Source organism: Tenrec ecaudatus, chromosome 1 (genome assembly GCF_050624435.1).
Source record: "Tenrec ecaudatus isolate mTenEca1 chromosome 1, mTenEca1.hap1, whole genome shotgun sequence".
Classification (NCBI taxonomy): domain Eukaryota; kingdom Metazoa; phylum Chordata; class Mammalia; order Afrosoricida; family Tenrecidae; genus Tenrec; species Tenrec ecaudatus.
In genome coordinates, this window is record NC_134530.1 from 55,778,641 (window position 1) to 55,802,359 (window position 23,719).

At 47.1% G+C, this 23,719-nt stretch overlaps 1 protein-coding gene across 1 annotated transcript in view; it reads left to right on the plus strand.

Annotated features, from left to right (window-relative positions):
- Positions 1-23,719, plus strand: part of HDAC1 (histone deacetylase 1) — a 39,554-nt gene that overhangs the window by 5,733 nt on the left and 10,102 nt on the right. Inside the window, exons 2-3 of the mRNA XM_075553558.1 lie at positions 2,251-2,363; positions 22,753-22,870. Of these exons, the coding sequence (XP_075409673.1) occupies positions 2,251-2,363; positions 22,753-22,870 (231 nt within the window). The remainder of the gene's footprint in view (positions 1-2,250; positions 2,364-22,752; positions 22,871-23,719) is intronic.

Below are 23,719 nucleotides of genomic sequence, written 5' to 3' on the forward strand. Positions count from 1 at the left end.
ATCTTGCCTTCATGGAGCACTCAGCCTTGTGGATGTAGGTGTAGACGGAAATTACTTGGGGGGTGTTGCTAGCTGCCTTCCGTTAGCTCCTGCCTCATGATGACTCCACACGCAAAAGGATCGGACTGATGCCAGCTCTAGGGTTTTCACTGGCTGTGATTTCGGAAGTAGATCACCAGGCCTTTCTTCCTAGCCTTCCTCTGGAAGCTCCACTGAAACCTGTTCAGCCTCATAGCAACGCACAAGACTCCAGTGACCAACAGGTGCTGGCTGTGGTTAAGGCATTTTGGCCAGGAATCAAACCCAGGCCTCCCACGTGGAAGGCAAGAATTCACCACACATCAAATCCACTCAGATACAAGACAACGTCAAGTGCAGATTGCATGAGGAGGAAGACTACTCCGATCAGGAAGACGTTGGGGGCTTGAGCTGGGCTCTTCGTGGAAGGAGGTCATTCAGGTTGAAGGAACAGGCTGAATGGGAGCGTGTTGACAGGAAGGTGGTAACAGTAATCTGGTATGTCTAGACTCTGGGAAAAGGCCACATAGTAGGTGTTTAAGGTTTTGTGGGTTTCCTCACGACTCCTCTCAGCCAGTATGGTATGGAAGCTGTGTACAATATGTAAACTAATAGAGTGCTGTGTCCCAATAGCATTTGTTCTACAGAAACGTGTAGCCAGCAGACATGGCGCTGGTAGGTAGGCAGGTGATGCATTTGGGATGTCACTCTTTGTCTTCCTCCAGAGCCGGGGAAGCAGGAAGGGTTTTTGTGCAGGGACCGATGGCCTCAGAGTGGAGATCAGGTGTGAATGGCTTGACCGAGGGACCAGTGAGAAGGCAATCAGTCGCTCTACATGAAGTTAAGAGATGAGAAGAGTTTCGTTATCTCGACTATCAGATGGACATAATACTTCCTGCCTATTGTACGGGGTTACCGGGAGGCTGTAGGCAGGAAATTTGTGCCTCTGTTTTGATACCATGAAGTATCCCATGGTGAGAGGTAAACTGTACCTGTGATAATTCTGAGGAATTAAGGTTATGCTTTGGCTCTGGAGGGGATTTCTTTGGAGCTGTAGTAAATTCAGTAAGTCCAGTCACTCATTGCTGTTACCCTTCCCCACCCCCCTAACAAAAAAGATTACCTGCCTTCAAGTCAATTCTGCCCGACAGTCATCCTATAGGACAGAATAGAACTGTCCCTGTGGGTTTCCGAGACTTTAAATCTTTATAGGAATAGAAAGCCTTATTTCTCCCAGAAGCAATTGCTGGGATCGAACTGCTCACCTTGTGGCTAGCTGCTCAATTCATTTGAAAACTAGTGAACACAACAGTCTATTTGAAATGTGAACACTTCCGACAATCCTACCACCGGCTGTGGTTCCAGGGAAGAGACTGGCCTAGGCTTTGCTGTTCTTTTAATTGCGGACCTCATCCTCACCTTCCTGTTTGTTTTTTAAAACATTAACTTCTCCTCAAAGAGGGCGAGAATCTTTTAAATCTATTTCATTGTGTTTTAGTTGAAAGTTTCCACAGCCCATCTCTGTGCAGATTGCTTCATGAGATGGGTTACAGTCTTTACACTCTGCCAGCATCCTCCTCCTTCCCCCTTGTTTGCTCTCCCTCCACTGCTCTAGCTTCCCTGTCTAGGTCGATGTGGACCATTTTCTTCTCTACAGTTGATGGTTTAAGGGAGTACATTGCTCACAAGTGATAGGCTCTTTATTTTATAAGCCAAGTATTATTTGGCTGAAAGGAATGCCTTGAGTTTCAAGTTAAAAGAACATCTTAAAAAATAAAAATAATTAAAAATAAAATTTTAAAAAGCATCCTTGGGCAATCGTCTCGGGGTTCCTGTAGTTTCTATATGAGTCTATGTGACTTTTTTAAAAAGACACTTGAGTGTTGGTGTACATTCTGCTCCCACTTGCTCTTGGGTCTTCTTTGTCCCTGATAAGTGTGGTCGCTAGTGGGAGCTGGGCACCATCTAATTCTTCTGGTCTCGGCTGGAAGAGGTTGTTGATGTGGACTGTTAGTACTGTGGACTGGTTTCTTTTTTTAAGTCTTTTGGTTTCCTTCATTGTCTTTTGCTCCAGACGGTAAGAGACCCATAGTCGTCTATTCGGAGAACCCTAAGTACTAGAAATGAGCCCCAAAGAGAGCTTGCTCAAGAATTTGATAGAAGGATTCCTGTGTTCTCCTGGGAGTGTATGTCTATCTTGGGTGATCAAAGCTGCCGTTCTGTTTTTTTTAGGGGATGTTGGAAATTACTATTACGGACAAGGTCATCCGATGAAGCCCCATCGAATTCGCATGACTCACAATTTGCTGCTCAACTATGGTCTCTACCGAAAGATGGAAATCTACGTGAGTAACTATGCACGGCTGCTTCTCCCTACCTGCATGAGCTCTGGCTCCTCGAGCGGGTCATGTGTTGCCTGGTGTTCTGAGCAGTTGCTTATTCACTCGCTCATCGAGCTGAGGCCCAGGCCCGTGTGTGGCGGGCACCGGGTGTGGTTTTGAGGCCTTCACTGACGGGCAGACTAACTGGTCAACAAATAGTACTGCCGGGTGTGCGCACATGTTAACAGATGGGCATGCTTTTGAGGATGAGTTGGACTGTTGGCGATGACTTGGATAGAATTTAGCTTGGGATTCAGGAGGGCAGAACGGGGCCAGAAAATGAGAAGAGGAAGGACGATGTGGTGTGTTGGGGACTGTGAGCAGTTGAGCAGTCAGTGTTGCTGTTCTGTGCCGTGCACAGGTGTGCACGAGGGGAGATAGGGCTGCGGAGGCCCACAATGGTGGGAGGTGCTGGATGGAGCAATGCTGATGTATCCCCTCCAGGCCAGGGACAAAGGCTTCAGTGCCTCATGAAATGGTGACTGCGACTGTGGAACTAGATGCCCATTTCTAGCTATTAGGGATTCCAGACCGTGTGTATAAAGGGTGTACTGTCAGCCTCCAGCTGCCTTCGCTTGATCTTCCAGGATTAATTTATTTAGTTTTTCTACTGCAACCAAGCACATCAGTATTTTTCTTGTAACTGAAAGATCTCTTTATTGATACCATACAGGACTCAAATGGCCCCTCCACCAAAAAAAGGAAGGCATTCTGTATAGTTGGGCTGGGCCATACTTGTGGCTCACCTCTCCTCCTGACACAACACGTTCCCAGCAGTGGCAGCCCCAGAACAAAACCAGATTCACAGACCATGCCGACTTGCAGCAATCTTATAGGACCGGGTAGAACTGCCCCTATGAGTCTGAGACTATAACTTAAAAAAAATACATCATTTTATTGGGGGCTCATACAGCTCTTACCACAACCTATCCGTCCATTGTGTCAAACACGTTTATACATTTGTTGCCATCATCATTTCCAAAACATTTCCTTTCTACTTGAGCCTTTGGTGTCAGCTCCTCATTCCCCCGACTGTAGCTCTTTACAGGAGTAGAAAACCCTGTCTTTTTTCCTCAGATGAGCTGGTGGTTTCGAACTGCTGACCTTGTGACGCACAGCCCAAGGTGTGGGGCTGTACAGACCTGAAGGAGACGAGGGTATAGAAAGGATGCTAACATTTCTGGACTGGCCCGGGGGAAGGCAGCAAAGCCAGAGCCAGGCCTAGACTCCAAGGACCCTGCTCTTGGCTTCATCCTGTGTAGGCCAAACTTGGCCCAAGGGTTCCTAGTTTGAATCTCTTTTGGGGGCGTGGAGGAACAAGGGAAGCATTTAAATTAAAATGGGGGGGCAGAAAGGAGGAGCTTATACTAAGGGCTTAAATAGAAAGTAAATGTTTAGAAAATAATGATGGCAACACATGTACAAATGTGCTTGATATAATTAATTTATGGATTGTTATAAGATCTGTAAGAGCCCCAATAAAATGATCTTTAAAAAAAGAATGAATGAATGAAAAGAGGCAAACCCAGTGAGCATTTTAGAACACTCACTGGGAAAGATATGGGCAGAGGCTACTTTGGTCTTTTCAATGGCCTCATATGCATGTGAAAGTCAGACATTGAATAAGGAAGAGTGCAGAAGGTGGTGAGGAGTATGAAATACGCTACGACTGCCAGGAGACAACACATCTGTCTTAGAGCAAGTACAGCCAGGAGGCTCCTTGGACGCCAGGGGCATAGGTGGAGAGCGAATGTTTGAGAATGATGAGGGCAATGAATATACAAATGCGCTTTACACAATTGATGGATGGATGGATTGTGATGAGTTGTATGAGCCCCTAATAAAATGATTAAAAGAAAAAGGCTGGAGGACTGCTAGGATGTGGTGTCAGGGAAAGGAGGCCCTCAGCGGACTGGCCCAGCGTGGCCCACGCACAACAGCATCGTGAGGAGGATGCCGGGCCAGGCAGAGTCTTGTTTGGTTGCCCCTAGGGTCTGTGAAAAGTTTGTGGGGAAATTCTATGATCGTTTCATTCCATTTTTCCATGGACTCCTTTATGCCAGAGAAAACACACTGAGGTGTTTTCCACACAATTCTGCCTTCTCTGGTTCTCCGCCCGCCCCCCTCCTGTTGTGCCTCCAGACATGTAATGTACCTCTGGATAGACATTCTGATTTTCATCCAGGCACCTTTTCATGGATGAAATCCTACTCTCTCTCCCTTCGTTGCCTTGCATGCTAATTTTGTACATTCCTCGGCTGCTTATTTATTCATCACCTTCTGTTCTTTTGGTAAAGTGTTGTTAGTTTTCTTCATTCGGAATTGCATAGGCCTGAAACAATTTTTCTGAAATATAGGCAGGTGTAAAGATTCACAGTTCAGTTACTATTGCCTAGTTAAGGACAAGATCCCCACTGCTTCTCAAGCTTCTGCATGCTCCATCTTCCCTCCTCTTTGCTAACCTGCTCTGAACCAGTCTGTAGTGTTAGCTCCTTGCTAACTTCTTCCTAACTGCACCAGTCTCTGGGCGACATGTTTGGAATGGCACTTTTTACGATGCTGCATGGTTTTGAACTTTTTGTCAGACGAGTCATGCGATGTTTATTACGTGACTTTTTTTCTGGCTTACCATGTTTCTGACAGTCATCCACGTGGTGCCATCGATCATGGTGTGAATGTGCCATATGAGAATTGTCGTTTCATCGTTTGATGGGCAGTTGGTTTGTTTCTAGTGTTTGTGCCACAAGCACTGCTGATGTGCACATTGAATGGGTCTCCTGGTGTACCTCCACTAGCACTGGGAGTTCCAACATTGTGTGGAAGGATGGATGCACACCTTCAACCTTAACAGATAATGCTGAATTGCTTCCCAGCCGTCAGCAACAGAGAAAAATTACAGTTGTTCTCAGTCGTTATCGGCACATGACACTGTCAGACTTAAGCTTTAACATTTTTTATTTTTTCACATTAGGAAGGCATGAAATAGTACCTTACTGTTTTAATTTGTATTTCCCTAGTTACTAATGAGTCTGAGTATCTTTCCATATGGATATTGGCCATTCAGATTTCCCTGTTGAATTTCCTATTCAAATGATTTGCCGATTTGGGTACCTTTTGCAAACTTTTTAAAATTGGACTTCAGATGCTCAGAATTCGGTTAATTATTATCCTTGGTTTTTTGGTTCCTACTTAGGAAAAAAAGGTTTTATTTCGTTTATTCACTTATTGTATTATTAAGCGCGTAAGGGCTCACCTCTGAGTCATGACTTCAGGAGCCAGGTGCACGCAGAGAGAGTAATGTGTTCTCATGAGCTTACATAATCTGGGGCACGCAGGCCGTGGTTAGCATGTAACAAGAAGGGCTGTACAACAGGTGCACATGTAACCGGAGGGATCGGCTAGGGATTGTGCACACAACAGGAAGGGTGGCACTGGGCACATGTGGCAGGAAGGCACCAATGTAACCAGATGGGGGGCTCTAGAGTCAAGATGGCAGCCTAACCTTGGTCCTCTCTGAGCTGGCTTGACCTTGGGTGTCTTTGAGCTCTTCTCCAGGGGCACAATCTGTGGTCCTTATCAGAAGGGAGTGGATCTTAGAGTGGGGCGGGTCTGATTGCCTTAGATGGCTGACAACCTTCAGGCAGATCACCCTCAAGCAGTTGAACCTCAAGAGTATAGTTAGCAACCATGTGTTTGCAGACAGCACCTTAAATTTGACATTCTTGTGGGGGGTCATTGTGGGGACTAACTTTTACTTAGGAGAAGGTGAGTGGGATGCGCATCTCCAACCCATGAACGGGAAGATTTCCTCTAGGGGAGCCTTGGCCTCCCAGACTCCTTAACGTAGGAATGTTGAGAGTTTGCCCGCGTGCGCGCTCTTCCGGGTTGTTTCCCACAAGAAGTGGGAGACGAAATGCAAGTCTGGACACATCCACCATCGCTTTGTTTAATGTGGATCCTGGTTGTGCCCCTGTACCAATCAAGAGGTTTGCTCATTTGATAACCCCTGGAAACCAGGTTGCTGTAGGTCTCCCGACATCATGTCCTGCGTTAGGGTCTCCTGAGCAGGGCCCAGGTGCTGCCACTCTTCCCAGGTGAACTTTACAGCAGCATCTCCGAGTGTCACTGGTTTCTGAGCTCTGATCGTTGTCTTGGTCCTTAGGACACTGCAGGAAGCAGAGATGCTCTGTCTTTGTGTTTGCTGGATCGGCTCCAGTTTTGTTCAGAGATTTCAGGCCCTCATGAATCAGTAATCCCCAAACCAGGCACCTCCTCTTCTTTCCTCCCAGTGATTCTCCTCTGGCTGGAGATTCAGTCCCTGGAGGACTCACTTCCGAAAGCCTCCACAGCCCCACCGGTCGTGCAGGATCCTGATCAACTGCTGCGGCCGCCCCGCCAGCCGCTCAGACGTTTCTTCGAATTCTTCTCTTAATAATAGCCACCTGTATTCCCACAGTGCTAAGCGCCTTCTGAATGTATTGATTACCATTTTCTGTTTTAAAAAGTTTATCGTGTGTAACATCTCAGTCTAACCAGCGCTCTGAAGGACTTCACCAATGAGTACTATAAAGCACCTCAGAAAGGTTGCTTATGGCATATACTCATAGATAAGCCGAGTTTTGCAGCACATTCTTTTTTTTTTTTTTTGCTTTTTTTTGTTTTGTTTTTTTAATTTTTTTTATTTTTTTTAAACAATTTATTGGGGCTGATACAATTCTTTTCACAGTTCATACATATACATACATCAATTGTATAAAGCACATCTGTACAGTCTTTGCCCTAATCATTTTTTTTCCTCTTTTCTTCTTTTACATTTTATTAGGGACTCAAACAACTCTTACCACAATCCATACATATACATACATCAATTGTATAAAGCACATCCATACATTCCCTGCCCCAATCATTCTCAAGGCATTTGCTCTCCACTTAAGCCCCTTGCATCAGGTCCTCTTTTTTTTCCCCCCTCCCTCCCCATTCCCCCCTCCCTCATAGTGCAGCACATTCTTAATGCCGTTGTTGTGGTAAAATTAGGTGCCTCAGCTGATATTCGGGCCAGCTTATCCTCGAGTATATACGGTAAACCCAAAGCCACTGCTGTTGAGTCAGTTCTGACTCACAGGCCACAGAGGATGGGGTGAACGGCTCCATTGCAGGTCCAAGGCCGTAAATCTTTAAGGAAGCAGGCCGCTGCTTCTTTGTCCCCTGGAGCAGTCACCGACCTTTCAGTTAGGAGCCTAACACTTACCCCGCTAGACTACCTGGACTCCTTGGAAGAGATGAACGAAAACGTCAGTGGAAAGGTGCCCTATGCTATAGGCGCTGAGCCTCCTCCAAGCCATCTGTAGAGCCAGCACAGTCCCGAGCAAAACGCTAAGAGCCGCTTTACCGAAAGAGGAGCAACCAGTACTCGGCTTTACGGATGAGACGGCAACAGGCCCTCAACAGTTGATGTGAAAAAAGAAGGACAAAGTGGGACTCCTTCTTCCTGGTCTTAGAAAATACCGTGTAGCTGCCGCAATGCAAACGACCCGGGACAGCGGTGCAGACGTTGTTGTTCTGGCTGCTGAGTAGATTAGGCTCCCCCTTCTGCCCCGTGGAAAAGAAATGAGAGGCCAGAAATAAGCACAGACGTCTCTAGCCAACTGATGGTTCTTTAAGTTTTCTGTCCTTTGTTGTTGTTGAGAATTTACATACCAAAACATAGACCAGTTCAGAGTCTAGTGATTTTTAGGGCACTCAAGCCCATTTGATGGGAAAAGATGAGTCTCTGTGTGGTAAGTGGGTAACTTAATGTGGTTCTCAGCCTCCAGAGAACCAAACTCACTGCCACGGAGCAAACTCCAACTCATAGTCGGGACCACCACGCCTACAGGGCGCCTTCTCTCTGAGCCGGGAATGTGCTGTAAATCGCAGGTCCCACAAGGGGCTCCAGCAACGGGCTCAGGCATGGGGACATGCCTAGGCGGTGTTTCATTCTGTCCTGCACGGGGACACTGGGTCGGAACCGACTGATTATACTTGACAACGACGGTCTGGTTTCAGGGGCACTTCTCTGTCCCTAGGGTTGCTGCGGGTCAGTGAGTTCTTTTATGCCGGTGGTCATGGTCCCATTTTGGAGTGGATTATCTGGTGTGTGAAGGAGGCAGGCGGAGGACATACTGCATCTTGAGTCACCCCTTTTTACTGCCTTGTTTAATTCTTACCCTCACTTTAGGTCAGTCTGTTTATTTTACCAAGGAGCCCTGGGACCATTTCTGCTTTTCTACTTCTTGAGCTGCCGACTGCAAGGCCAGTATTCCAAAACCAGCAGCTGCTGCTTGGGAGAAAGATGAGGCTCCTGCCCGGGAAAAGTTTAGGGTCTTGGAATCCCTCGGAGCAGTTCTGCCCTGCCTTGTAGGCCACAGTGGCTGCCGGTGACCCCACGGCAGTGAGTTTGGGTTGTTCATTTGACAAGAGAGGGAAGGAGAGAAGGAATCAAAGAAGAGGGGACCTGACCAAGGGAGAGCTCCCCGCTATGGGCGCCCCCTAATCCCAGGAGAGAGAACTGTAACCCCAGAGATGGCAGGGGAGGGCAAGAAGCAGCATGGAGAAACAGGACAACCGAGGCAGCAGCTTCAAGAGATAGGCGAGCGACTGCGGTGGGCACCCCGGCCATGTAGCTCTCCAGCAGGATACTAGCTGGGGGAGTAGGGTACCTCTAGGTGCTTAGCAGCAGAGCTAAAGGGTTTTCTAACACTTAACCGAGTGGGGAAGTGGCCAGACTGAGGGGCCAAGGACCAGAGAGAGCCTGGCTACAGGCCCGGCTGAGAAGAGGGTGCCTTGCTCAATGATCTGTGTCCTGGGCATTCCTGGACGGCAAGCTCTTCCTTCTTCAGTAAGTCCCATGTTGCAGCAAATGAGCAGACCCAGGAGAGAGGAGGCAGTGTGTTGCAAGAAGGGCAGGTAAAGAAGTAAGCAGTGTGGAGGTGTGTCTGACTTCTGCTTCATAGGATGCCTGATGCTGATAAAAATGGTCTCCCCCTTGGGAAGTTAGAGGAAGTCAGACTCTGCCATGCCATTAAAAAAATCATTTTATTGGGGGCTCTTAAAGCTCCTATAACATTCCATACGTCAGTTGTATCAAGCATATTTGTACTATGTTGCCTTCATCATTTCCAAAACATTTTCCACTTGAGCCCTTGGTTATAAGCTCCTTCTTTCCCCCCTCATGTATCCTTGATCAATTATATATTGTTATTTCATATCTTACACTGTCACATTGTCCATTGTCTCCCTTTATCCACATTGCTTGTTAGTCGTCCCCTTGGGGGTGCTATATAGGCAATCTTGTGATGGGCTCCCCTTTTCTCATCCTTCCCCCTCCATGACCGCCCCCCTCCCCTCAAGGTGTCGCTACTCCCATTACTGTTCCTGAATGCCCTGTGTCCAGAGCTCTTAGCTGTAGCGATGTGTGTTTTCTGGTCTAGCCAGATTTGTAAGTTAGAACTGGGTTGTGGGGGTAGGGGTGGGCGAGGAGGAGTCGGGGAAGCATTCTGGAACTAGAGGAATGAGGTGTGATTCGTCGGTGCTGTACTTACTGCACCTGGGTTGATGATCCCTTATACCTCTTCTGTGGGGGGCTAGCCATTTGCCTACAGAGGGGCTTTGGGTCTCCACTCCAACCCCTGCCATGCCATTTTTGAGGATCTTTGTCATCTGCTGCCCCTCTACGAAGCATGTCCTTTCTCAGGACTGCTCTCTCCTGATGGCGTTTGCAGTGTGCACCTGTGTGCTAAGGAGCGTTCTGCCTCTTTCTTCCTATCACCTCGTGCATGTGACAGCTGGACGACGCCTGGGAAAGAGCTGAGGCCTGTGAATGACGGTGCTGGTGAGAAGTAGGCTGTCCCGGGAGAAGTACGGCCAGTATGCTCCTTGGACATGAGGATGGGGAGACTGAGTCCCATGTACTTTGGATATGTTATCAAGATGGACCAGTGACTAGAGAAGGACAACAGATTTGGAAAAGTAGAGGGTCAACAAGAAAGAGGAAGACCCCCAGGAGCTGTATTGACACAGCGGCTGCCATGAGGGCTCCAACAGGAGACTGACACAGGACCAGCCTGGTTCTACTTTGGTCACTGTACTTAGAAACTGACCGCACAGCACCTGATGACAGCAGAGGCAGGTGGCGTGTATGCTTGTTTCCTGAGAAATAGCTCTTGGGGTCCTTGGCGTGCTTTGGTCTGGAACTTCTGGGTCACACCTGGTGTTGTGCTGCTGAGTGGGGGCTGACAGGACATGAAAGGGCTCACTTAGGTGGCTGGCAAATCAGCTCACCACAGGAAGCCGGATGTTACCCAGTCATGTGGGACTGACCAATAAGCACTCAGGCCAGGAAGACTCAGAGCTTTGGCTTTGCATCTGAGAGTGAAGCAAGTCTTTGGGGACATAAAGAAGGGTGTCCTATCCACATGGAAGAAGCACCCCCACCTGTGTGATTACGAGGTGTTGATGGGATCGGGTATCAAGCACCAAAGCCCAGAACAAAAAATCATATTGTGAAGTGAGGGGGGGGGTGCACAATGGAGACCCAAAGCCCATCTGTGGACAGTTGGACATCCCCTTACAGAAGGGTCACAAGGAAGAGATGAGCCAGTCAGGGTGCAGTATAGCCTCATTGAAACACACACCTTTCCTCTAGTTCTTTAGTGCTTCACTCCACCCACTATCATGACCCCAATTCTACCTTACAAATCTGGTTAGACCAGATCATGTACACGGGTACAGTAAAAGACCTGCAAACACAGGGAATCCAGGACAGATAAAACCCTCAGGACTGATGGAAGATGGGGGGGGGGGGAGGGAACCGATCACAGTGATCTATGTATAACCCCCTCCTAGGGGGACAGACAACAGAAAAGTGGACTAAGGAAGACATCTGTCAGTGTAAGACATGCATAAACAATAATAATTTATAACTTATCCAGGGTTCATGAGGGAGGGAAGGTAGGGGAGGGAGGGGAAAAATGAGCTGATACCAAGGGCTCAAGTAGAAAGCAAATGTTGTGGGAAGGGGGCAGCGGGGAGGGAGGGGGAAAAATGAGGAGCAGACGCCAAGGGCTCAAGTAGAAAGCAGGTGTTTTGAGAATGATGGTGGCAACATACGTATGAATATGCTGGACACAATTGATGTATGTATGGATTGTGATAAGCGTTGTATGAGCCCCTAATAAAATGATTAAAAAAAAAAAAAAAGAAAGCCTAACCCTCGTATTTGTGAGTATGAACAAAAGAACGTGTCCTTAACCTAGCGGGTTCAGAGGGCTTGCTCTCTGTACAAGTCCCCAGAGCAGGGTCGCCTAATTGTAGTGAACCTGATATAAATGCGTTCGTGTTAACTATATTATTTGGGGTGTGATTATAGTTTGTCCATATTAACTGGTATGTAGTATTTTATTATAGAATGTACAATTTACCTATTCATCTGTTTAGGTATTTGAGATTTTGGCTGTTAGTTTTACAATTTACTCCTTAATGATCATGAACAGCTATTTTCCCAATTACTTCATTTTTTAAAGTGATGTTGTAAATTATATATTTTACAACATATTTATATATAATTACATATATGCATAAAATTATCTATTTAAACATTTAAAAAAATTTAGTCCTTGGCTGGTCTACAGAAATGCAATGCGATTCTATCTGAACACATATATCTAAATACATACATAGACATGTAAATGTACACATGTATAACATCTGAAGTCTCTGTCAGCCTGAAGTCCTCCCATTTGGGGGTTTCTGTGGGCCCTTGCCCCACAGTGGAGCCTGGTTTCTTTGTGCATTGTGTGATTTTTGACTGATCATATTGAGAGCTAGGAGGAAGGTGGGTTCTAACACTGAGATTGACTTGTGTCAAAGCTGCAGCATTTGGACGGGGCCTGTGCCTTTCAGCGATTCGGGGTAAGGAAGAGGGAGCAAATACAGTGGGGCCTCCCACAGGCTGGCAGAGGAAGAAGAGCTCACTTTGAAGTATTATATTTGTGGAAGAAGGCAGGGCAATGAGATTAGATGAAGACTTGGTAACGTTCCTTGAATGCCACATCCAGGAGTTTAGAATCGTTTCTAAACACTGAATGTTTTGGAGCAGGGCACTGACCCTTAAAGAGACTTGGGGCACTAACCTGTAGGGTTGGAGGAGGGTGTGGGACCAGGCAGTGGTGCGTTCTGATGTGCAGAGAGCCGCCATGGGTTGGGACCGGCTTGATAGTGCCTAACTAACATCAACAACAACTCTCAGTGTGAGCAATGGAAGAGGCTGCCCGGGTATAAAAGGGACCAATTGGGAACCAATTGTTGATTATGGCAATGAATGTTTACTTATTTATTTATTTTTCTTTTTTTTTACATTTTATTAGGGACTCATAGAACTCTTATCACAATCCATACATATACATACATCAATTGTATAAAGCACATCCATACATTCCCTGCCCCAATCATTCTCAAGGCATTTGCTCTCCACTTAAGTCCTTTGCATCAGGTCCTCTTTTTTTTTCCCCTCCCTTCCCTCTCCCCCCTCCCTCATGTGCCCTTGGTAATTTATACCTCGTTATTTTGTCATATCTTGCCCTATCTGGAGTCTCCCTTCCCCCCTTCTCTGCTGTCCCTCTCCCAGGGAAGAGGTCACATGTGGATCCTTGTAATCAGTTCCCCCTTTCCAACCCACTCACACTCCACTCTCCCAGCATCGCCCCTCACACCCTTGGTCCTGAAGGTATCATCCACCCTGGATTCCCTGTACCTCCAGCCCTCATATGTACCAGTGTATAGCCTCTGTCCTATCCAGCCCTGCAAGGTAGAAATCGGATCATGGTAGTTGGGGGGTGGAAGCATCCAGGATCTGGGGGAAAGCTGTGTTCTTCATCGGTACTACCTCGCACCCTAATTAACCCATCTCTTCTCCTAAACCCCTCTATGAGGGGATCTCCATTGGCCAACACTTGGGCCTTGGGTCTCCACTCTGCACTGCCCCCTTCATTTAATATGGTATATATATACATATACATATACACATATATACACATATATACACACACTTATATCGTTTTTTTTGCATGATGCCTTATACCTGGTATCTTGGCACCTCGTGATCGCACTGGCCGGTGTGCTTCTTCCATGTGGGCTTTTTTGCTTCTGAGCTAGATGGCCGCTTGTTCACCTTCAAGCCTTTAAGACCCCAGACACTATCTGTTTTGATAGCCGGGCACCATCAGCTTTCTTCACCACATTTGCTTATGCACCCATTTGTCTTCAGCGATCCTATCATGGAGGTGTGCAGTCAATGATATGATTTTTTGTTCTTTGATGCCTGGTAACTGATCCCTTTGGGACCACTCGATCACACAGGCTGGTGTGTTCTTCCATGTGGACTTTGTTGCTTCTGAGCTAGATGGCCGCTTGTTTATCTTCAAGCCTTTCAGACCCCAGTCACTATCTCTTTTGATAGCCGGGCACCATCAGCTTTCTTCACCACATTTACTTGTTCACCCACTTTGGCTCCAGCCGTTGTGTCGGGAGAGTGAGCATCATAGAGTTCCAATTTAATAAAAGAAGGTATTCATGCATTGAGGGAGTGTTTGAGTAGAGGCCCAAGGTCCTTCCGCCACCTTAATACTTGACCTATAAATATAGACACATAGATCTATTTCCCCATCTTCCTATATATATTTGCATGTACATGTCTTTGTCTAGACCTCCATGAATGCCCTTTGACTCCTAGCTCCTTCCTCCATCTCCCTTGACTTTCCTCCTGCCCTACTACCATGCTTCATTGCCACCTGGGCAAGAGTATACCTCTTCTCTAAGCAACCTTACCCTTGATCATTTCCCACCATGCCTGCCACTCCCCCTTCTCTACCATTTGGGGTCCCATGTTTTTCCCTTGTCCCTGGGTTTGTTAACACCACTTCCTTACCCCCCATACCCCCCCACCCCAAGTCCCCCCGGAACTGTCGGTCCCGTTGTTTTTCCTCCAGATAGTTCATCCAGCCTGTCCTATTCAGACAGACCTGTGGAGTCACTAACATGCACGAAAACAAGACAGAGGAAAACAAAGCAACAGTATACAACCAGACAACAAAACAACAAAAACAAACCACTGACAAAGAACAGAACAAAACAGTTCACAAGAGAAAAGCTTGTAGTTAGTTCAGGGATCGTTTGCTGGCCCTTAGGAGTGTTTTCCAGTCCAGTCTGTTGGGGCACCACGCCCTGGCCCCAAAGTCCACTTTCAGCATTCCCTGGGGACCTTGCCACTCCATTCCCTTGCCGTTCCGCTGCACTCCCCCAGTGATTTGCCTCGGTGTGGTGGGATCAGGTCAGGTGCAATTCCCACACTGTGTCTCCGGTGCTGTCCCCTGTATCGCCCTTAGTCACTGAGGGGCATCATGTCTCATAGTGGGGCCAGCCATGTTGTTCTCTCTGTGGACTGGCTGCTCTACTCTGGAACATCATCCTCACAGCCTGGTGGGCCAGGCTGTGTTCCACTCTCTCCTCCTGCCCCTTCATCTGCTCCCGTGTGCTCTGATCAGATATGTCTATCTCCCGGAGCTGCAGAGTCAATGTAGTCCTTTGGAACACATTCTTTTCGGGGAAGGGCAGGAATCCACTTAATTTATGGTGCTGGGGTGAGCCTCCCAGACCTCTCCACTGGTTCCCTCCTCCACCCCGGGATATTGCATTCACACCTTGTGGCACTGGGTTGAAGTCTGGTCCCACTTTCCCTGTGGAGATATAAACAATACCCTCCCCTTGGGTGGATTAATGCCCCCTGACCCCACTACCCTTTTCTTCCTTGTATTCATCCTTTTGTTTTCCTTTCCCCACCTCCTCCACCATTGTCTACCATGTACATCCCTGGTTTTGGTCTGGTCTTTTCCATACTACACAGTCTTCACCCCTAAAATGTTTGTATACAGTAGCTTTTTCCCCTATGCCCCTTTTGCTTTTAAAAAAAATTTTTAATTCTTACCTCAGCGGGCTCAAGTTGTACTTGTCCTTTTGTGCCTGACTTACCTCGCTTAGCATGATTTCCTCCAGTTCTTCCCATGCCGCTATGTGCCTCATATGTTCATCACCGCTTTTTAGTGATGCCTAGTACTCCATTGTACGTATATATCATAGTTTTTTAATCCACTCGTCAGTTGATGGAAATTTGGGTTGCTTCCAGCTCCTTGCAATTGTGAACTGTGCCGCAATGAACATTGGAGCACAGATGTCTGACCTTGGTTTGTTTCTTGCCCCTTCTGGGTATATGCCCAGTAGGGGGATTGCTGGGTCATATGGTAACTCTATTTCCATCTGTTTTAGGTATCGCCAGATTGACTTCCATAGTGGCTGTACATACTTACAGGCCCACCAGCAGTGGATGAGAGTTCCTGTCTCCCCACAGCCCCTCCAACACGTGTTGCTTTCTGATTTTTTGAATTGGGCTACCTTTGAGGGTGTCAGGTGGTACCTCATTGTTGTTTTAATTTGCATTTCTCTTATGGCTAAAGATCGGGAACATTTTCTCATATGTTTGTTGGCCATTCGGATTTCTGTCCCTGTAAAATTTCTGTTCAAGTCCTTTGCCCACCTTTCAAGTGGGCTATTGGTTTTTTTCTTTTTTGAAGCTAGCAGAGTACTGTAGATTTTAGTAATAAGGCCTTTGTCTGATGTGTCATTGCTAAAGATGTTTTCCCAGTCTGTGGAATCTCTTATTACTCTCTTGGTGAATTCTTTGGATGTACACAAGTGTTTTATCTTCAGTATATCCCATTTGTCAATTTGTGCCTCCTCTGTGTTTATGTCCTTCCCTATTTCTGATAGCCTGTGTATTCCCTGCACCAAAGTTCTCAAGTTGGTCCCAATTCCCTCATTGATGGCCCTAATAATTTGGGGTTTAACTTCAAGGTCTGTGATCCACCTTGAGTTTATTCTTGTGCATGGAGTGAGATAAGGGTCTTGCTTCATTTTTCTGCATGTTGATATCCATTTTTTCCAGCACCACTTGTTAAAGAGGGCATCTGCTTCCCATTTGATATTTTTGGGGCCCTTGTCAAAGATCAGCTGTGTGTATGCTGATGCTTTTATTTCTGGGTTTTCAGTTCTTTTCCATTGGTCTGAGTATCTGTCATTGTACCAATACCATGCAGTTTTGAGAACTGTGGCTGCATAGTATGTGCCAAAGTCAGGTAAAGCAAGCCCTCCCACGGTGTCCTTCTTCTTGAGGAGTTCTCTGCTAATTCTGGGCTTCTTCCCTCTCCATATGAAGTTGGTAATGAGTTTTTCCATTTCTTTGAAGAAAGATGATGGTAATCATATCGGGATAGCATTAAACTTATATAGTGCTTTTGGCAGAACTGACATCTTAACTATATTAAGTCTCCCAATCCAAGAGCACGGAATATTCTTCCATTTGTTGAGGTCGCTCTTGGTTTCTTGTAATAGTGTTCTATAGTTTTCCCTATATAGATCTTTTGTTTTTTCAGTCAGGTGTATCCCTAAATATTTCAGTTTGTGTTTGGCTATTGTGAAGGGTACCACCTTTTTGATCTCTTCTTCTGTGGTTTTATCTGATGTGTATAACACTCCGATGGACTTCTGTTTGTTGATCTTGTATCCTGCCACTCTGCCAAACTCCTATTGCTTCCAGTACTCCCCTTGTGGAACTTTTGGGATTTTCCATATATAAAATCATATCATCTGCAAATAACGATAGTTTCACCTCTTCCTTCCCCAGACGAATACCTTTGATGTCACTTCTTTGCCTTATGCTGTTAGCTAAAACCTCCAGCACGATATTAAATAGGAGTGGAGACAAGGGGCATCCTTGTCTGGTTCCCTTTTTCAGTGGGATTGTGTTAGTCTTTTCTCCATTGACTATGACTTTGGCTGTTGGTTTTTCATATATAGCTTGTATTGTCTTGAGGAACTTTCCTTCCATTCCTATCTTCGCTAGTGTCTTAAACAGGAATTGGTGTTGGATGTTGTCGAATGCTTTTTCTGCATCTATTGATATTATCATGTGATTCTGATACTTTTTCATGTCAATGTGATGAATAATACTAATGGTCTTTCATATGTTGAACCATCCCTGCATCCCTGGTATGAATCCCACTTGGTCCTGGTGAATTATTTGTTTCATATACTTTTGTATTCTGTTGGCTAGTATTTTGTTAAGGATTTTTGCATCAATGTTCATTAGGGATATCGGTCTGTAGTTCTCGATTCTTGTGGGATCCTTGCCCGGTTTGGGTATCAGAGTTATACTAGCTTCATAGAAGGAGTTTGGGAGTTTGCAGTCTTTATCTATGTTCTGGAAAAGTTTGTGTAGGATTGGTATTAGTTCTTCCCTGAATGCTTGGTAGAATTCTCCAGTGTATCCATCTGGCCCAGGGGATTTTTTTGTTGGTAATCCCTTGATAACCTTTTCTATTTCTTCTATTGCTATGGGTCTGTTGAGATTCTTGATGTCCACCGAGGAGAGTCTAGGGAGGGATTGTTTTTCCAGGAATTTGTCCATGTCTTCCAAATTGTTGAATTCATTGGAGTACAATCCTTCATAGTATTGTGTAACTATCCTTTTGATTTCATTAGGGGTAATGACCCCTCTTTCATCCCTTATTCTTGCTATTGAGATTTGTTCCCTCCTTTCTTTGGTTAGGTTTGCCAATGGTCTATCGATCCTGTTTATCCTTTCAAAGAACCAACTTTTAGCAATATTAATTTTTTCCATAGTTTTTTTTATTTTCCCTCTCCTGAATCTCAGCCCTGATTTTTATAATTTATTTTCTTTTGCTATTAGTAGGGTTGTCCTGCTGACTCAGCTCTAGTTTTTGTAAATTTTGTGTCAGCGTATCCATCATGATTCTCTCTTCCCTTCTTAGGTGTGCTTGTATTGCTATGAACCTTCCTCTGATGACTGCCTTTGCTGTGTCCCATAAGTTTTGGTACGTCGTGTGCTCATTTTCGTTGGTTTCTAGAAATTTCCTGATTTCATCTCTGATCTGCACCAGTATGCACTCCTTTTGCAGTAGAGAGTTATTCATCCTCCAATTATTTGCTCTTATTTTCTTTGTCTTCCTTTTGTTGATATCCAGTCTTATGGCACGGTGGTCAGAGAGAGAGGTCTGTATTATTTCAATGTGCTTAAATTTATGTAGATTTGCCTTATGCCCCAGCATGTGGTCTATCTTCGAATATGTGTCATGGGGACTTGAAAAGAATGTGAAATTTTTTATATTTTGATTAAAAGCTCTGTAAATATCTATTAGGTCAAATTGTCTAATTGTGGAGTTTAGCTCTCTAGTCTCCTTGTTGAGTTTCTTTCCCTGTGATCTATCTTTCTCAGTGAGTGGTATGTTGAAGTCGCCCACTATAATTGTCGAGTCTGTGATTTCTTTCTTAATCTTTTGGAGTGTTTGGTTGACGTATTGCGCTGGTCTCTCATTCGGGGAATATATGTTTACAATGCTTAGTGGTTCATTGTCTATCATTCCCTTGAGCATTATATAGTGTCCCTCTTTATCTCTTTTTATGGTTTGCACTTTGAGGTCAATTTTATCCGAGGTAAGGATTGCAACCCCTGCTTTTTTTGTGTTGCTGTTTGCTTGGTAGGTCCTTCTCCAGCCTTTGATTCTCAGCCTTGAGATGTGTCTCCTGTAGGCAGCAAATTGATGGGTCGTGTTTTCTAAGCCATTCTGCTAGTCTCGGTCTTTTAATGCCTGAGTTCAGGCCATTGATATTCAGGGGAATGTTTACTTATTTAATGAGTACTTTTAAAAATATTTATTTAATATGAGTACCAGCTAAGTGTAGGGTACCGACCTAGTTGCTTTGAATCAGATAGGCAGGTTCTTTCTTGGCTGTCTGGAGGGGCTCTGGTGATGTCGGCAATGATAGGGGAAGTACAGGCTCTCAGGGGGACCCTTCAGAAAGTTACTTAACGGAAACTGGGGGGACTTGACTTGCCAAGTGTAACGAGTAGAGTAGGAACTAGCAGTGTAACCGAGTAGAGTAGGAATTAGCCCAGGCGAGAGGGTGTGACGGAAAGCAAGCCGTGTAGGCCACAGGCGAAGGCCCAAAGGTGGTGAGAATTGCAGTGGAGCAGGGCGCCAAATTCAGCCCCTCAAACGCTTTGTTAGCCCACAGATGTTGATTTGCCTTTTGAAAAAATCCGTGGTAAATCTATGTAACAAAACATTTGCCACGTCACCGTTCTTTCCCGCTCCAGTCCCGTGGCAGCTTATTTGTCTACTGCCTGTAGCCATTCCTCTATTTTCCCTTTACCCAAGAGGGCATTTTTAAGAGCTTCATGTTAGTGGCCAGCCTTTGAAAACAGTGACGTTTGGCCCAAGAAACCTCATTTCTGGCACTTGCAAAATGAAAACGCATCAGCCAACACTGGGCCCAGTCCCGTGAGCGGGCGTCGGTCAGCTTGGGCTCTGTATAAAGACCTCTCCTCTCCACTCACCAGGGTTTGTCTGGCTGCGGTGAGCCTCAGGTCAGCTAAACTTCCTAGCCCTTCCAAGTGCCACCAAGTTGGCCAGAGCATGGAGTCTTAAAGGGGTGCTAGAAAGCCACGCGGGGTTCCGATTAGTCAGCTTTCCTAAACTAGGTCAGAGTTCAGACTTAATCTGTGGAGAAATGATGGCTATGAAGCGTTTTTAGAAACATTTTAGGTAGATCACTCGTCGTAGATTCACAGTGGTAAGGTCGAGACTGTCTGGGCTCCAGTTAGGGGTCAGGGTCTAGGCTAGGGACGTGGTGGCCTAGGGATGACGTGGACGTTTGCCAGCAACATCAGGGTAAGCTCCAGAAAAGTGAGTGAGAGGGAAGGGTCAAGGTTTTGGTCTTGAGCAATTGCAAGGCGGTGAAAAAACAGTAAGGGAGGCAGTGCTTGCCCTCCTGTCTGCACGGGGGGAAGGAGAATCCAGTTCATCATCAGCCAAAGTTAAACATGTTGCCACCTCCCAACCTTCTCTACTGATCCTGACGCCAGCCTTCCCGTCCACAGTACTCTCTGCTGCTCTCCGCATTCAGGAACTCCCTGCAATGGTCACACAGAATTCACAGACCATGCTCATAATGGGGTTTAAAGTGAAGTGACTCTTCACAAGTAACCGGTCAGGAATGCTCAGGATACAGTTCTTGGGTCAGGACACCCTCCCTCAGGCACGCGCAGGCCCTCCTTGGACGACTGTTTCAAAGCTGTTTTAGCCCGCGGCCTCCCAAGCCCCTTATCTTCCCCGCCTTGGGCAAGTACAGCTCTGCAGAGAAGTGCTCAGCTCTGGCCCCGCTTCTTAGGCTGGCAAATCTTCTCCCTACTCTGTCAGGGAGCTTCCTGTCCAAAGCCAGCGCCTGCTGCCTCCTGCTCTTGGTTCTGCAGCCAGCGTGTCTCGTCCACCTCTCTGCCACCTGCCTTGTAGCACAGCTCTCCTTAAGGACAGTGGAGGTTCGGCACAGTGATCTTGGCGTCCAAGGAACACTGGACTTCTAGCTCCTTCTTGATTGGGAGAGTCTCTTCTACTCCAGAGCTGACTCCTCTTAAAGCCAGTTAGATGGTGAAGCCAGTCAGCCCCTCACGAGAGCACCAAATGCCTTATTTGCATGTTGTCATCCCACAAGGGTGTCATGTACCTCATTTACACCATCGGCAAGCTGCCCAGTCCCCTTGGAGGGCCACGGAGCCTTCACATTTGCATAGCCCTCCCCAGGCATTTTGGTTGGAGTGACAAAAACTGTAGCCGGAGGAGCGGGATCGGGTCGTCTAGGTAATGGGGAGAAAGGAGACACTAGTGGTGGATGCAGTGGGTTAAAACAGGAAAGCACAGGTGACAAACATGAACAATAGTACTGCATAAAAATAAATAAATATGTGCCCTGTGCCAAAAAGGGACACGGGTGGATGTGGAGGATGGGTCATTCAGAAGAACAGCCACGGAGGAGGCTGAGCGTTCACCTGCTGGCTCCAGGGACATGAGCAGGACATCGGGCGCTCCAGGCCGGGGCGGGCTGAGAAGCCGTGGAGTGACTTGTAAGCTGGAGCTCCGAGCAGAGATGGAGATGGGCAGAGGTTGGGCAGTTTAGAGAAGGTAGCCGAAGCCAGACTCCGATTGCCAAGGAGGAGAGGGCACAGTAGTGCAGTACATGGAGCCAGTTCATGGGTCTCTTACCTGCACTGTTTTTAAGACAGTATCCTTTTCCAGAGCAAATCAAGTGGGAATCAAAATGGTACCTAGAGCCAGACCCCTGAGTTTCTGTTCCAGCTTCGTGACTGCATCCACTGGGGCCTGGCTTCCGCCGCCCCCCTGTCCTCCCTGCAGTGAGGGTGAAACATGCCCCGCAAACCAACAACGCCCTCTGAGGATCCTCGTGTGAAATTGCACTTCCAGTGCCTGGCTCCGTGCCTGTGTGTGTGAATGTGCTGACTGTGGGGCCCGTGGGCAACAGAATGAAATGCCACCTGGCTATTCTCGGGATCGCTGCCACCACTGTGGCATGATTTGAGACCAGTGTGATGGCCCCTGTACATTTTGAATGCCTTCCAATGTAGTGAGCTCGTCTTGTAGCTCCCTACCCAATCACAGTCTGTTGTTAGCTCCCCGGGGGTTTGGTTAGTTAATTCTTGGCAGTAAGTCACCAGGCCTTTCCTCTGAGTCTCTCTTCATCTGGTGGTTCCACTGAAACCTGTCAAGTACCAATGACCCTGTTGGTATTCGAAATGCGGGACCAAACCAGCAGATGGGCGGGGTCATCAGGTACACGGGACTTAAAGAAAAGAGTCGTCTTTTGAAGATGACTTGCACTTCAAGGATGGGGTGGTAGTGGAGGTAAGTGAAAGGAAAAACGAGGAAGGAGGGGAGTCAGACTAGGAAGGGGACCAGGACGTTTCCATGGGAGAGTGTAAGTGAAGGGAGTAGTTGGTGTGAGGATTTATAAAGGCTGTCCCATCGCTCTCAGTTGTCTTCAGTTACCTCCTTGTTCTTGGCCCCTCAGAGCCACCGGGCCATGATTACATATGTATAATACACCGTGATACTTCACCAGGTGCTTTTCAATGTGCAGAGTGGGTGCGCAATCCCATGCCGTCGCTCAGCCTCCCGCGAGCTAGCTGGGCCTGTTTATTCCCGGTCACTAACTGAGGTGATCGAAGTGCACAGCTGATAATCAATATCCCCGATCATCTTGTTTTCAGAGATTGTAGTTTCCTGGAGGCCTAAACCTATTCTGTTATTTCTTTCTGTCCTGAGCACCGAGCTCAGTGCTGAGCAGGACGTAGAGTTCAGAGTAGACTAACGTGCCCCCTCTCCCCCGCCCCTAGCGCCCTCACAAAGCCAGCGCGGAGGAGATGACCAAGTACCACAGTGACGACTACATCAAGTTCTTACGCTCCATCCGCCCGGATAACATGTCGGAGTACAGCAAGCAGATGCAGAGATGTAAGTGCGTTCCCCCTCCCTCCTCGCCGACTCCTTTGGGTCTCTGCTCCATCGGAGAGGAAGGCCCGCCCTGCCCTCCCCTGTACTGCCTGCCGTTCGTGGGTGGCCAAGGGGATGCTTTCTTTTCAAGCCTGATCTCTGTTGCCGGAGGGTGAAGAAGCGAGGCTGGAGTTCTCCCAGTTGGGTCGCCAGCCTTTCCTCCCGTATCATCATTGTTGTTGGGAAAAAGCACTGAGCTGGGAGGCAGAGAGGAGACCAAGAACCCAGCTCTCCTGATGAGTCGCCTTCCCCAAGTGCAGGCCACCCCGGACAGACTTAGGATGAAGTCAGCTTTGGGGTGAAGCAGTTCTGTCCTCTGCCTCTGGCACTTGAGCCTTCAGACCATGTCCCTTCTTGGCGGCCATACCCCGTTTGTAGGAAGAACAGAGAGCATTCTAGCTGTAGGCAAACTTTGGTTCAGGGCTGGGAAGAAACTCTCACACCTGACGTCTCCAGGTGCTGCTTCAGAAGTGATCTCTGGCTGAGTGAGACCCTGTGCCCTGCAGCCCCGTAGCCTGGGGTCCGGAAGAGGTTTGCATAGCGTGTGAATGACACCTGGTCTGGCGAGAGCAGGCACCTGCAGCTCCTGAGCATTAATCCAAGGCAGGAAGTCTTTCTCGGTGACGTACATTGTACAGTGGGAACAGTGGCAGAAGCACAGGTCTGCCTTGGCGTGACTACATTACATTTCTTGGTCACCCACAGCTCCAGGAGCTGTTACGCTCTCGGGGGAAACGTTTGCTGGACAGACACTGTCTTTTTCTCCCCTCTTTCCGTGATGCGGTGCACTCATCCTTCCCCGCCCATTTA